Source organism: Cyanistes caeruleus, chromosome 2 (genome assembly GCF_971803275.1).
Source record: "Cyanistes caeruleus chromosome 2, bCyaCae1.hap1.1, whole genome shotgun sequence".
Lineage (NCBI taxonomy): Eukaryota > Metazoa > Chordata > Aves > Passeriformes > Paridae > Cyanistes > Cyanistes caeruleus.
The window spans coordinates 70,399,219-70,412,468 of NC_141702.1; the positions used below are offsets into that span (position 1 = coordinate 70,399,219).

General features: G+C 39.3%; 1 protein-coding gene across 3 annotated transcripts in view; it reads left to right on the plus strand.

The window, feature by feature from the left end:
* PCNX2 (pecanex 2) overlaps positions 1 to 13,250 on the plus strand; it is a 149,318-nt gene that overhangs the window by 63,218 nt on the left and 72,850 nt on the right. For all 3 annotated transcript variants that reach the window (XM_086877801.1, XM_086877802.1, XM_086877803.1), the window contains 3 exons: positions 5,530 to 5,622; positions 6,128 to 6,278; positions 10,839 to 10,980. In XM_086877801.1, coding sequence (XP_086733927.1) covers positions 5,530 to 5,622; positions 6,128 to 6,278; positions 10,839 to 10,980 — 386 coding nt within the window. The remainder of the gene's footprint in view (positions 1 to 5,529; positions 5,623 to 6,127; positions 6,279 to 10,838; positions 10,981 to 13,250) is intronic.

Here is a 13,250-nt window from a genome sequence, read left to right on the forward strand (position 1 = left end):
AAGATCATCAAGTTTCCAGAAATGCTAAGGGGTGTTTGACATTTATTAGTCATGTGAACTGTCCTGCTTCCTGACTGTCAGACAGCTCTTCCTCTTGACCACACCCCCAGCGCCTGCATCCAAGCATTTGCAACCTAGGCAGCTATTCCTAAACTTCTGAATTCTCTCTGAAATCCGAGAGCATTCAGAGAGTCTCTGGAAGATAGACTGCCTTTTTTAACCCTTAGACATGACCTGGGAGTCCATAGTTCCTACTGGCCTCCAGATGTTCCTTCAAAGGGATGCATCTCTCATGTACATCCTGAATCATTTCTTAGGCATTTTGTGAGGCATTACACAGCCTACATTCAGCAAATGCTTTTATCCCACACTACCAATGTTTTCTACTTTTCTAAGCTGCTGCTTAGATTGTCATTTTTACCATGTATAGTGTTATTTTAAACTTGGTCCTCTAACAGGGCCTACATGAGATTGAGTGATATGGCTGTTTCTTGTTGCTTGTACAGTTTCTTGCAAACTAAGCTGTTTGCAACAGTTGATACTGGAATATGAATGTGCATCTAGAAACAGAGTAAAAAAGCAAAGTATTTTTGTTAGAATTTTGCTGTATTCTGTGGTATTTGTGGTGTGTAGGTCATTGCCATGGTTCATTGACATTCCATTCTTGTATACAGGGATTGTATGGCAGATGTAATGGAAAGCTTCTCATGCTCCTGTAGTTCTGTCTTTTGCTGATAGTGCCTTTCTTGGAGGAGTACAGAGTCTGATCTCATCTGTTCTGCAGATGGAGCCCAGCCTGGGGACTGAAGCAGTTACTGCAGCTGTCCACCTAACTGGTTTCATTTCGCAGTGCAGAGGAAAACCTTGAGCAAGGCTTTAATATATTGAAAACAAAACCCAAAAATAGTGGAAAAAATCTACATCTAAGATCCTGGCTGTATTTTCAAAATGGAGTAATTCTGCAGATGAACAATTTTTATATCAGTGACAATGACAGAGATCTGCTGTCTTACACTAACACTGCACAGCTGCACTTGGACCTTTGAGCCAATGGGGTGGAAGATGCAGAAGTATAGGGATATCTGCGTTGGGATTTGCCAGACACAGGACTTCAGTTCTTCTCTTCACAGTGTTTCATTCCTGACACATTTTGTCGCACTTTTAGGATTAATTAAGTGGGCTTCCTGGCACCATTGCTCTCCAGAAAATACCTGGATTAGGGAATTGGCACTTTTTTGCTCTGTACATTTGATACTCCATGCTGCTGCTGCTATTAGGCAGAGGCTGCTTTCCTTCAGTGTTGCTGGAGCTTGCCAGTTCTTTGCCTTCATTTCTTTTTTCCCCACTGTCTGGGCTTCCTTCAATCTGTATAAAAACTGTAAGCAAAAGTATTTGCTTACGATGTCAATTAGCAGTGCTAATTTTGAAGAAATTAGCTGAAGAAAGAGAGGGCAATTTCTGATTAATGTGTGCTGTTTGTCGAACCCCTCTGTTACCTGGTACCTCTGTCTCAGTTAAACACCAAGGAGACTCCCACTGCTATCTCAGCAATGCAGTGCTAATAGGGCAAGTAGGGAAGAACTGAGGCAGGAGAAAATGCATGTGCATAGAGTTCAAGGAGCACAAGCAAGCCTTGATTCCCTTCTGACTTGCTTCAGCAATAGCAGACATGTTTAAGATGTAGGATTCGGCTGACTCTTCAAAGCCAATTTAAAATAATTTCCAGAAGTTTTGTAAGGGGTTCAGAAGCTGGCTGAAACAATATATCAGTATTCAGAAGAGGTTTCATGATGGTAGCTCATGTTTTCTTGAAGTGCTCCTCTGTGAGGAGAGTATTCCTAACCCCTGTCAGTGGCAAGAGATGGCAGGATGCAACACAGGCCAGCCTTGCCTTGGTAACAAGCGGTCTACATAACACCATTTAAATAAGATCCATTTTCATCACAAAGCCAGAGGCGTAAAGAACCAAATTGCTTTCTCAAGGAGCTGAAAGCAAACAAGGTTAATATTGAAAATTAATGTATTGTTTTCTGGATGGCTTTGCATTGATGTTAGGATGTTAATAAATACAGCATCCTAATGTTTAGTTGCACGACTTTTACCCTTTTCTTTTCCTTGAATAGCTGTGTAAGAATTGCCAGCTTCGGAAGCCTGAATTATGAAGCAGCTGTGATTGATAATTGACCATTCAACTTTGAGAATGGAGCTTCCTACCATTATAATTAATTTCTGTAGGCATCCACATGGCTGATTACTAGATTAAGCAGTGGCCTGAGGGTGATGATGTGTTACATTCAAGCTCAAGGTTCCTTCCTGGTTTTTAGTACAAACATTTAGACAGCTAATAAAAGGATTTGTGCAAAGCTCAAAAAATCTAATTGAAAATAATGGTTGGATTTGGTGATTTAAACATCTTTCCCACATAAACAATTCTATGACTCTGTGATAGTAATTAAAACAAAAAAAAAAGTGCCTTGTGAAATCCTCAAGGCATCAAAGGTAGCCATATTGGTTTGGGATTTTTTTTTCCCCTTGAGTGTAAAATGGAGAGTGTAGAATGGCTTTCAGTCTGAGCTATAAGTGACTATCTCTCACAGGAGGGATTTGAACTGTGAATACAGCAATGAAGGGCTCAAGCATCATGCCATAGAGCAATTCAGTATTCAACTCCTAAGTTCCTGGCCTTGGGAATGACATCCAAAAATCTGTTTTAGCCAGTTAGGTCCAAGGTAGGCATGTGCTTTTCAGGAGCTAGCTGCCTTCCACAGGAAGGCCAGAAGCTGCAGACCCACCCCCAGCAGTTAGATGCCCTAGTATTTCTCCTGGAGAGTAGCAGTGAGTTCCTCTCATCCAGAGAGAACACTGCCATTTCCTGGGGGACCCTGTGCCCTGTGCAGTGACACAGAACAGAAGCAACCACTGCTCAGCTTTGTTTTAGAAGGAAAAAAGCCTGAATTTTGTGAGAAGCTTGAAAGCGTTGGCCACATGAAGAGGGAGCTCCTGTGGGGACCATTGTGCAAGTCAGCAGCTGAGCAGTATATTTACATTTTGAAACAGTTCAGTTCAAGGGCAGAAGAACAAGCCTGGGTCTATATGACCCTTTAAACACTTTCAGTATTGCCAGAAATGGAAAGCAATTGTCAAATTTGGAGTTGAATATTTGAATAATAATAATTTCCTTAAAAGCATAGGCCTTTTTCTGTATAGGATTGTCAGAAGAGATGAGAGCGCTGTAAAAAGGACATAATTCATTGCAAAATAAAGATGGGAAATACAAGTCCTGTGCAATATAATTTGTGTAATATGTTCCCTTCTGAATGTAATGAAATGTTTTAAAATATTCTCTTTGGTGATCTGGCCCAGAATGGCAAGTTAGGATACCACCTCTCCCCAAAATATGCCTCGTTATCACCTCTGCTGATTTTACAGCTAAATTCCTAAAATTTTACATGTTTTTTAAAGTGTCAGCTTCTTCAGTCATCTGACTGTGAGAGAAATCAGTCATTTTAATATTAAGCCTTTTGGGTTGTACAGAAGAGCTTGTGAATGTGATTGGAGCATGTTTGTTGTTCTTAGAAGGTTGTTTTAGATTATTGAGCAGTTGAATTCAGCTGTGCAGAAAATGATACTTGATCAAGACTTTTCATGCTGTGTATTCACAAAAGGGCTGAAATAGTGCCATATAAATTTGACACTGCTTAATTTTCCCAGAAACTGCTGTTTCACATAGATTTTGTATGCAATATCTTTAAAAATATCTGGAAAGGTTAAAAGCATCATCTCCATTGCATGATAATAATTTCGTTATTAATTTTTATTAGACCGTGTTTTTTCAGTACTGCTACTTGCTAGTAAGAGAAAGTTGTGAGAGAAATGAATAGAGAGAACTTAACAGAGAAGACCTGTGGGGCCAGACAGGGAGCAAAGGTTTAGTCAGGGAAGAGAAGGCTTTTCCTGTGGGCTCCCTCATGTTGTGGTTCTTCTGTTAAACACCACAGCCAAGGGGCAATGTTAGCAGGGCTGTGCTTTGAAAAGATGGTCAGGAGAGTTACAAAGACCTATCTCTGCTCCCATACCTTCCCAGCACATGTAGCCCATGCAGAGTACAGGGCTGTCCAGGGAAGGATAGATCTCAGAGTGGAGGGATCACCTCTTTTTTGGAGGTATGTACATGCTCCTGAGCCGCCTGGGAAGGGCAAAGACCGTGGTGGTCGCTTGAGATTTCAGCTAAGCCATATTGGAGTTTCCTGGGACAAAACAAAAGTACTTTCAGAGCCTGAAGGCTTTTTAGTCCTGCTGCAGTAAGTGGAAGTGCTGATGCTGGTGACCTTTTACTGAGAAGCATCTTTCATAACAGGGAGTGATAGGCAGCCTAAATATAGAGGTTGCTACCAGCTTCCCCGGTAATTCGCAGCCCTTCTGTTCTTCGCTTGTTCTGCTTGCTTTCTTTTTATCTCCTTTATTTGTAGATCTGCCATACCATCATTATTTTAGTTTTCTTTCTTTTTCTCTGATGAGATACATTAAGCTTACCTAAATTGCACCACCAGGAAGTCAGATGAACCACTGGTTCTAACAAAAGTGCTGCTTTTCACGTGTTGTTTCAAGGTATCTTTGAATTAAAGCATAAGTCAGCTTCTAAATCAAGAGCTGCAAATAGTTTCTCATTTGGTAACTTAGCAGCAGTATTGAGTGCTGAACCTAAATGCCCTTCTCATAAATCTAAGACAAGATTTTCATTTACTCACAAAAGCATTTGGGTGACCTCTGAAGTACAATTCAGAAGACCACGCAGATCACAAGCTATCTTGTTTATTTGTTTACCGAGAATGACATTTTAATAACAAGAAAAATGTGCTGTAAAGACAGTGATATTTCCAATCTTTAGAAACAAAGTTACTCCTACCATAGTTACAGATCTTTACATAAAGGCAGACATGGCCTTTCATTATCATTCAATGACACTGGAAAAAAGCCTTGTCTAAAATCCAGAAAATTTTGCTGCAGTTTTACTTCCAATAAAGAAAATCAGAGACTGGTATATGTCACAATATTTAGAACATAATAAATGTATTAATGTTGTGTCTTAGAAGACATTATGGAGAAGCATGACTTTTTTCAGTATTGCAAGAGAAAGGGAATAAGAAATATTAGTTCTTGAAAATAGGAAATGGAACCAGAATTTTGATTCCCAAAAATAAGAAAGTCATAATGGAAAAGAGTTACACTCCTCAAGAAGAATCAGATTCAATATTAAACTGTATTGCTTTCATTTCTCCAATATTATAATTTTGTTATTTAAAAATATAATTCAAAACTAGGCACGAATAATTTAAATGTGATTACTTCAGCTAACCTGGCATGTGGAGAAATAATTTCCCAAAGCAGAGTGAAGAAAATACTTTTGTATTAGGGAGTGCTGATTAGCTTTATCACAATGCAGAGGGTAAGTAATTGAGAACAGAATAATTTACTTTGCTTAAAATAGTGTTGCCTTACTAATTTTGTGTAAAATAATTATTTTCACAGAGAGAAATCTTGAAATCGGATCTCATTGTCTGCACGGCAGCTGCTGTTCTGTCATTTGCTGTCAGTGCCAGTACTGTGTTCCTGTCATTAAGGGTGTGTATCTATCTTTTTTTATCCCCCCCTAAGGTATTATGTCTCTTATGCAAAACCACAGGGGTGCTCTAACTGGAAAGAATAGACACTGTGGGAAGAGAAGTTAGTGAAAATGTATTTACTGGTCATGATAACATTATCATATCTGCAAAGCAGTTAGTTTTCTGGGTATTTGTATTAATTTCAGTGCTACTTATTTGACACCTCTTTGCTTAAGCCTCCACAGCTCTTACAGTATGGAACCTAGGGGACAGAATGAATAAGCCTGACATTTTGCCTTTTTTCCTTCAATCACAGAGGAAAAAAATTGATTAATTGTGTGTGCAAAACACAAATTTCAAAATCCATATTCACCTTGAGTCAAGAATTTGAACATAGGAATAAAAATGAAGGGCACAAAAATACAATTATAGAAACTGTCAAAAAATGCTTTAAAAAAAGAAAAAATATATAGATGTTGTATGCAAATTTTAACTACGTTTCCTTTTGTCCTGCTTTGGCCCAGCCATTTCTCAGCATTGTCCTGTTTGCTTTGGCGTGGACAGTGGGATTTGTAACACATTACATCCTTCCTCAGCTCCGCAAGCATCACCCCTGGCTGTGGATCTCCCACCCCATACTCAAAAGCAAAGAGCACCAGCAGCGGGAAGTGAGAGGTTTGTAATACAGTCTTTTCTAAATGGTAGATACAGTGACTTCCAGCTTGCCCTGGTTTGAAGAACAAAAAAAAAAAAAAACCAAAAAAAGAAATTAAAAAAAATCTAGAAGTAACAAGGCTGTGGGAATAAATTATCCTTTTACTTTTGAGTAGCACACATACGTGATAATTTTAATTTTTACACCTCATCACCAGCAGATCTGTGAACCTGTAGGAATTGTCTTCTCAGGCCCCTGCCCAGATGGGCTGAGGCCAGACAGACACATCTGGAGATGTGGAGATGTCTGGTCTGATGCTGAGCAGGGTCAGCTAGAGCAGATTGTTCAGGGCTGTGTCCAGTTTTTAATATTTTCAAGCATGGAGGCTCTAAAACCTTTCTGGACATTCTGTAATAGCAGTCAGTCATCCTTACAGTAAGAAAGATTTCTTCAAATTGTGATGTTTGGGTGTTTTTTGGGGATTTTTTTCCCTGCTTTTTTATTTTTGTGGGTTTTGGTGGCTATTTTTTGTTTAAATGGGTTTTCAATTTGCACCCATTTCCTTTTGTCCTGTCACTGGCCACTGCTGAGAACAGAGTGGCTCCATTGTGGGAAACAGTAAAGGTAAGAAGACTTTCAGAAGGTGTGAAAATAGGCCTCAGAAAAGAAAAAGCAGAGAACTTAGAGCTAGCTGCAGCTGCAAAGCCTGAAAGTAAAGAAGATAAAATAATACAATATGCAAGGACATGAAACAATAGTTGAGTTTTTAGGCTTGGCTAAGATAGACCTTAAGGCTGCAGAGAAATATGCTTACCAAGATAGAAAGTTTTAAGCTAAATAACAGAGTATTGTGTATTGTTAATAGAAAGCAAAGAAGCAAGTGTTGTTTGAAGCAGGTGTGTGTGTGCTTTTAGTGATTGGCTAGAACAATTGTCTGTAACCTTTAGCAATATGGTATTGGCTGAAAAACTTTTAAAATGTTCAGTAACAATGCTGCTCGTGGCAGACGTGAGCCTGTGCCATCTCCTGTATCTGTAGCTGAGATTGGTGCCCAAATAAAAGCTTGTGATGTGTCACCTGGCAGTCCTGTCCTGTTTGTGAAAAATCAACACCAACATCCATCAACATTACCTTCCCCCATCAGGTATTTATACCCCAAAAATGCTGCCAATCAGGCATTAAGATGCCCCCAAGGCTTTTTCTTCTTCAAGTTAAGCAATCCCAGCACTCTGTTTCTCCTTCTATGTTGAATGTTCCTGTCCCTTAATCATTTCACAGCCTCTGTGTGATCTTTCATGAGCCACTGTCTGATCTGCCTTTTGTGTTGCATTACAGTACTGTTACTTGTTGCTTGACATGGTATAGTTCATGTCTAATACATTGGCACTCTACATAATTTAAAAACTTAAAAGATTGGTGAAATTGAGGCAGATTTTTTTCTAATTTCTGACATATCAGCAAATGTAGAGCACTTTAAGGGTTTGAATTTCAATTGTAACGCTTTTGTAGAAAACATGAGAACTGAAAAGAACTGAAATTATCTTTGAGATTTATTCTTGCTGATGTCTGCTGGCTTCAGTGTGTAGTGCCTTGATGCATGTGAATATCAGTCAATATTTTAGTATGTCGAGATCTGACTTCCTGTTCTGTCAGAGTTATTTCTGAAGCAGGCAGTGTGCTTTGAGAAGCAAAGCTTCCCCCTTCCACCCCAGCTCTCTTCTTGCCTTTGCTACCAGCTAAAACTTGCTTGTCATTTCTTGATGGATCCCACGCCTTAATAATTCTCAATATATGTTTCTGAAGTGTTTGAAGGCAGCATTTGCAGAACAGTCTGTTGATGGACTTTAGTCTGTTCTTCAACTAGACCACAAAAGAGTTTAGATCACTCCCAGGAAAACCAAACATTAAGGATTTAAATAGTTTTTATTTTAAAAAAATTATGTGTTTCACAATGATTACTTTCCATACAAGGGTTGGGTATGAAAAAAAGTACCCAAGAGACTTGACTGAAGGTTGCCTTATAACTTTCACTGCAATATGCCAAGGTAGGTATAATAGAAATACAAGTATTATTAAGCACCATGCCCAGCTGAAAACAGTGTCCAGGACTTCCTGTCCCCGATAACTAGTAATTCTGATAAATACCCAATTGCTCTGTTTGTTTCAGTACTTAATCATAAAAGACCACTGTAGGATTTCTTTGCCTTGTCCTGATTAAGTCTGTCTTCATTTGTCAGAAAACATTGTTTTCCTAAATGCAGTGACTCAGCATTTGAAAAGGTTGAAGGTAGAGACCTGCTGGACTGATTTCCACAGATGGGTTTCCTTCTGTTTTGAGATCCAGCTGCATTTCTCATGCTGCTCACTGTGGGGAACAGGCTTCTTTTTCTTCTTTTACAGTACTCATTTATATGTGGCCCATTCCAGTACTTTGGTTTCTAAGTATTATTGCAATGTAGCTGGTGTTGTGTGTTAGAAAACAAGAGTAAAAAGAAAAAAAAAATAAAAATATATATATATATATATATATATTTCAGGCCCTTAGGCAGCTGCAGAGGTTTTTTATCATGTCTGAGATGAGACAGACTGTGGAAAAGGTAATCCCTTTGATAGATATGTCTGACAGGCTGTGTTCTTTCTTTTGTCCTGTAATAAAAATGTAGGAACTAAACATTAAAATGTTCCCTGTTTGTATAGAAAGAGAAACTTGGAAAAAGGACAGTAGTACCCCATAATTGTCAGGTGCGGACAGTGAAAGGACAAATACACAAAATAAGATGTCTGTAAGGAGTTTTTACTGCATAGATTTTAATTTTAATCCTTTTTTTTTTACAAGGGTAGTGCTATTGAAAGACAAATAACTGCTTCCAATCAGACTAACAACTATTTGACAGTGACAGCTCCACAGGCTTGTTCCTGGCTTTGCTGCATAGACTCTGGACGGTTGTCAGACCAGTTCTTGTGATGCCCCTGTGAGATAACTCAGTTATTGCCATTGGCTTGGCTGGCTGCAGGATGAAAGGCTTAGGTCAAGATGTATGAGCTTATGGTACAATAGATGTGTAGAAACTAGTGCAGGGCTAAATGAGAAAGAAACCCTGATATAGTAGGTTATTTTGTCTTCTCCTTCCTCCCCACTACTGCTTTTATACCCCACAGGTTTGTGTAAGCCATTTTCAAATCATCCACATCTTTGCCTGGGGCCCCTCTGAATGTGAGCTCTTTTCTGTCTCCATTGTCTGAACAGACCTCACTCTGCTCCTGCACCCACCTTCTGTTTGGTTTGTGTGATATTCTTATCTCTTTACTGAAGCTTAAGCTCTTAACACTGAGCTCAGCTTTGGACATGGCTGAAGCTCTTGAGCTCAGAGGGAGGAGGAAGAGAGAGGGATGGAGAAGAACAGCTAGGTTCCAAAGGGGACAATTTGCTGTGTGTATGAGCTTTCAGGAGGTAGCCTTTAGGTAATGAAGAGGAAATATTTTTATGTTATAGCAAGAAACTGAATTTAATTATATTTTCTGAAGGGGGATTTTTCAAGAGCATTGCCTTAGCTTAAGGTACTGGCAAAGTATGACTTCAACCTAATTTAGGATTGCTTTTAGATTTTTCTCTTAGCCTATGCAATATACAGCAATGCCTGTAGAACACAGAAATCCATTGATTCAGCATGTCTTCTTTACCGTCATTGAAAAGGTGTATATGGAAGAGGAGCTGTCTACATGTAATTGTTTTCATTTTGCAGGGATGATTATTGGCTATTCAGTAGCTGGCATTTTTATTTCTGAGTTAATACCAAGTTCTGCCTTTTTGTGTTCACTGTTTTTCCAATAACCTTGTCTAGCTGAGCTTTGAGGAAAAAGGCGTTGTTTTTGTCTGTACACAAGTGTTTCTGCACTCAGTTCACCTAAGTTCTCATAGCAGTTGGATTGCACAGAGCATTCTGTTCTTGTTTAATACTCCTATCAAGCACTGTGGTATTGTTATTAAATTCTACTGCAAAAAAAGGCTATTTCTTAGAGAGGAATGATGTGAGATGTGATGCCTCTCACAGTGTCTAAGTGTTTTAGGAAACATCTATTACAGTTTCTAGCTCCTGATAATTCTTCAGTCTTTAAATCTCAAGGGGTGTTTCATTTATCAGTGAGGTACAGTCTAATGAATAGTTTGTTTTGCTACTATAAGATGGGTAAGTAGAGGCACAGAGCTCAGAAGAGGTTTCCTAGGTGATTCAGCAGGTCAGTGCCAGAGCTGGAGATGGCCTCTCTGGGGTCATTACATCCACTGAGAGTGCTATTTAATATACTGACTGAAGAACTGGATGATACAAAAACTACCATCTAGCATGTACTATCTTTTATTGTCTCAGGAGTGCAGTTATAAGCAGCAAAACAGGTACTCTCTAAACTCAGAGAACAAAATCATTTCTCTATTGCCAAAGAATTATGAATTCCATCGTTTCATAAATTAGTTGGTTGACTATATGTATTAATGTGAGATAATTAGTGTCTTCTTTGGTACTCCAGTGCAAAAAATGCTGATGATTTGATGATACAAACTGTTATCTGAATTTCCATTCCAGATGCTGCTCATTTGATGTGGTTTGAAAGGCTTTATGTGTGGCTACAGTGCTTTGAGAAATACATTTTATATCCAGCTATAATACTGAATGCACTCACCATTGATGCTTTCTCAATCAGTAAATACAAGAAGCTTGGTACACAGTAAGTAGATTATAACTCAGAGCATGTGATTAGTAGAATATTTGGTTTTAGACTGAAAACTGAGAAATGGAATTTGTTTTTAAATAAGCCTGTAATCTCATCGCAGTTTGCTTTCATGCATATTAGTTCAAAATACAATAATAATTGGTTTTGCTGCAAGAAAAATGTGAAACTACCTTAGCACACTAAAATATGTCTCCAGTGAGAGAGAGTGAAATTAAAAGATTAAAGAGCTATATATAGATCTATATGGAAGGTCTAAATGTCAATTAAAGGCAAGACACACTATACCGGGCTGCAGGTGTTTGATGGGCATAAACTCAGTGGGGTAACTAGAATTAATCAGATGAAAATGAGAAATCTAGGCTGGATATCAGGAAACATTTCCTAACTGAGGATTTTTAACGCTATGCCGTAGCCTCCCAAAGGAGTTATCAGAAGCTTCACCACACAAGTCTTTAAAGGCTGAGTAAAATATTAAACGCTGTAGAAAGGTGGGTAGTCCTGCATTAAGAGTGGTTTGAGAAAGGTGGGGTACAAGTTTTGATGAAGTCTGATGTCTTAGATATTAAGCAGAACTGGTGGTGCTGATCCATGGTCTCACAGTATGATCCTTGCAGACAGCCTTTTATGGTAAGTTTTTTCAGTCAGTGACTTGCCTACTGCAGATATTCAGCAGGCTTAGTGACTGCAGTATCCCCAGTGAGCAGAGTTTCTGCAGTCTTTTTATCAGAACGACAGTGATGCAGATGATAAAACAAAGAAACAGCCTTGGAATGTTCCAGTGACAAGAAAAAATGATGGGAGGTGGGGAGGACTTCCTCAGTATCCATAATAATTCAGATTTTTAATTTCAGATATTAGATAAAAGAACTTTGATGCAAAAATTGCATGTTAATTTAATTATTTCTCTCTCTTGAGGAGCAACACAGCTTTAGGAACTACACAACTATGAGGAAAGGTCAACATCTGCTTTTAGGGGTTGAAACTTGGACCAGGGCATTAGTCAAATTTTCTGTGTATTTCCCACAGACAACTACTTTTCCAGAATGACTCTTGTCAGTCACTCATTGATAACCTCTGTATCTCCACTGACCTTTTTTCCCCCCCAGGTACTTGGAAGATGCTACTGCCAAGGTGCTTCAAGAGTTCAGGTGTATTGTCCAGGGTGACACTGAAGCCACACTCCTCTCTCTATTTAGTTCTGCAAGGCTGAGAGAATTAAAAGTAGTCAGAATGCCATTTTTTACTAGCTAGCAGACGTGACTGAATACATGCACGGAGCAAATATGTAGGGTTAGGAAGGTGCTATTTTTACATAGTCGTTCCTCCAAGCTAGATTACACTTTAAAGTATCACCTCCCTCAAGTGTTCAGAAGAAATGAGTCAGACCCCCTGAAGTCTTGAGATTAAAGAAAGTAATTACATTTGTCTGTCTCTGATTGTTTGGCCTGTGGGGGAATACCACAGCAGTCCTTTCCTTCCCCATCCCCCTTGTGTCTGCGTGATCACCTGTGTAAAACCTGCTTTCTCCTTTTCCTTGTAGCTCTGGTCTATCCATGAAACTCCCTTTTCCTCTGGCACTTCTCTTTATTACATTCTCCCTACAGCTGCCATCCAAATGCCACACACAAAGCACTCATCTTCAGATCCTACCTCTTAACTAACTCTGTTAACCCTCACCGGTTTACAGAGTTAGCTCAGGGGCTAACTCTGGAAACCCATGAGGGATCCTGGATTCTCCTTGCTGCTTCCATATACAGTGCTACGGAGGGTTGTACTTGCTGTGCTTTAATGCATAAATCCCTGTTTTCTGTTGCTGGAACATTCCTTAGTTAGTGACCACCCAAGGATTAGACCCCGTCATGATGTAGGGAAGGGAAGACACTCTCCCACTCTGTGTCTGAAAGCATCTGAGGTGCTACATTTTGTGTGATTTGATGTCAGAGTTTCCCTAAAATTGAATTTATCTTTTAAAGAAGCTTCACCTTGCTTAGTGATTTAAAGGACTGCAGCAGTGTGCTTCTTGAGGAGGCAGAGCAGCTCCTCTATAGTCAGGAGTTTGCCTGAGCTTTCCAGACCCTGATGTGCTGGTTATTAACAGGACTCATGCTGACAGTGCCTGGCCCTGCTACCTGACAAGGAGGCACTGGAAATCAGCCCCCCTTCTCATGCTCCCTTATATCTTTTCCCAGGAATTAAGGCCCCAGGAAAAGCAACTTGTGTGGCAGTATTTTTAAGGAGGAAGGAATAATGAGCGAATTATTTTC